This window comes from Pecten maximus, chromosome 1 (genome assembly GCF_902652985.1).
Source record: "Pecten maximus chromosome 1, xPecMax1.1, whole genome shotgun sequence".
NCBI lineage: Eukaryota > Metazoa > Mollusca > Bivalvia > Pectinida > Pectinidae > Pecten > Pecten maximus.
The window spans coordinates 44,723,117-44,724,375 of NC_047015.1; the positions used below are offsets into that span (position 1 = coordinate 44,723,117).

Consider the following 1,259-nt stretch of genomic DNA (forward strand, 5'->3'; position numbering starts at 1 on the left):
AGCTGATAACCTCAAGTATTCAGTTTCAATTTCCAAATATGGATCACCAATACAGTATGTAGAATTCTCGGGTGGGACATAAACCATTCCAAATAAAAAATCATCATCACTTTGTAACTTCGCGCCATCTAACCTAAACCAGCTTACGTATTGACTATCACTTTGTACTTCATAGACATAATCTTCCAAGTCATATTTATATGCTATAACTATACCACCCGACTTCACTTTTTTAAACTTTGCCCTATTTTTCATTACAGTTTTAAAACATGGCAAATCAATGACATCTAAATCATCAGTTTTGGATTCACAGAGACATAAAATATCAAAACTATTTACAAATTCACGAAACTCAGGATATTGAGCTTTTCTCACTAAGCCACAAACATTTAACGACAGTATTTGTATTGTACATGCATTATAGTTACTTTTTCCACCACCACCATATGTATTAATCGGCTCGTTTGAAACCAAACTAGTGTCTATATTTTGCCCTCCGGCGCGTCCCTATTCATGCTGATTTGAAATCACCCGTCTACGTTTCGAGCGCGGTTGTTGAGTGGGCGTATGCTGACTGGCCATGGGCTGAACATCCGGGCCCTTATATAGTACACCATCTATGTACAGCTGATCTCTGTTCAACACAGTTTTTTTCCCGTTTTTCCTAGCTTCTTTCGCTACCGGATATAAAATTTTCCTTTTGTCTTCAATTTTCTTTGGAAACTGTTCGTTTATACCAAAATGTGACCCTTTTAGTTCTTTAGCACTCCGCTTGACTCTCAGTAAATCCTTGTAGTAAATAAACTTTGCTATGATTGATCTTGGCCGTGTACCGGTACGCCTGTCGCGTTGGCCGATTCTATGGACGTTGGCCATAGCAATGTCATGGGCGTTTACAATTTTGAGTTTACTTTCAATGAAATTTTTCAATGTTATTTCATCATCATCTAGACTCTGATTTTGGTCCCAAATTTTCTCTGGAATACCTGAAAATATCAGATTATACTTCATGCTCCTGCACTGTGCATCAGTAGCCCTATCTTTCATTTCCTCTATCATTTCGTGCAATTCATCAACTTCATCTAGGACTTCATTTTCATTTTTTTTCCCATTTGTCAATGCTTTTCTTCATGTTTGTAACGTTTCTGCCGACTGTATCATTTGCAGCCTTTACCCGATCCATGATATCACTGTTACCCTGTATGTCACTTTCCATGTCCCTTATCTTATTTTTCATACAACTGATATCTGTTTCTGAT

The 1,259-nt window shown here is 37.4% G+C and overlaps 1 protein-coding gene across 1 annotated transcript; it reads right to left on the minus strand.

Moving 5' to 3' along the window:
• Positions 1-507: 507 nt before the first annotated feature.
• Positions 508-1,059, minus strand: LOC117344897. Its single transcript, XM_033907806.1, has one exon. The coding sequence runs from the start codon at positions 1,057-1,059 to the stop codon at positions 508-510; it is 552 nt and encodes a 183-aa protein (XP_033763697.1).
• Positions 1,060-1,259: the final 200 nt, after the last annotated feature.

Bases quoted from the DNA above. Each gene is read 5' to 3' on its own strand.
- LOC117344897 (XM_033907806.1), bottom strand. From the start codon at position 1,059: ATGATAGAGGAAATGAAAGATAGGGCTACTGATGCACAGTGCAGGAGC.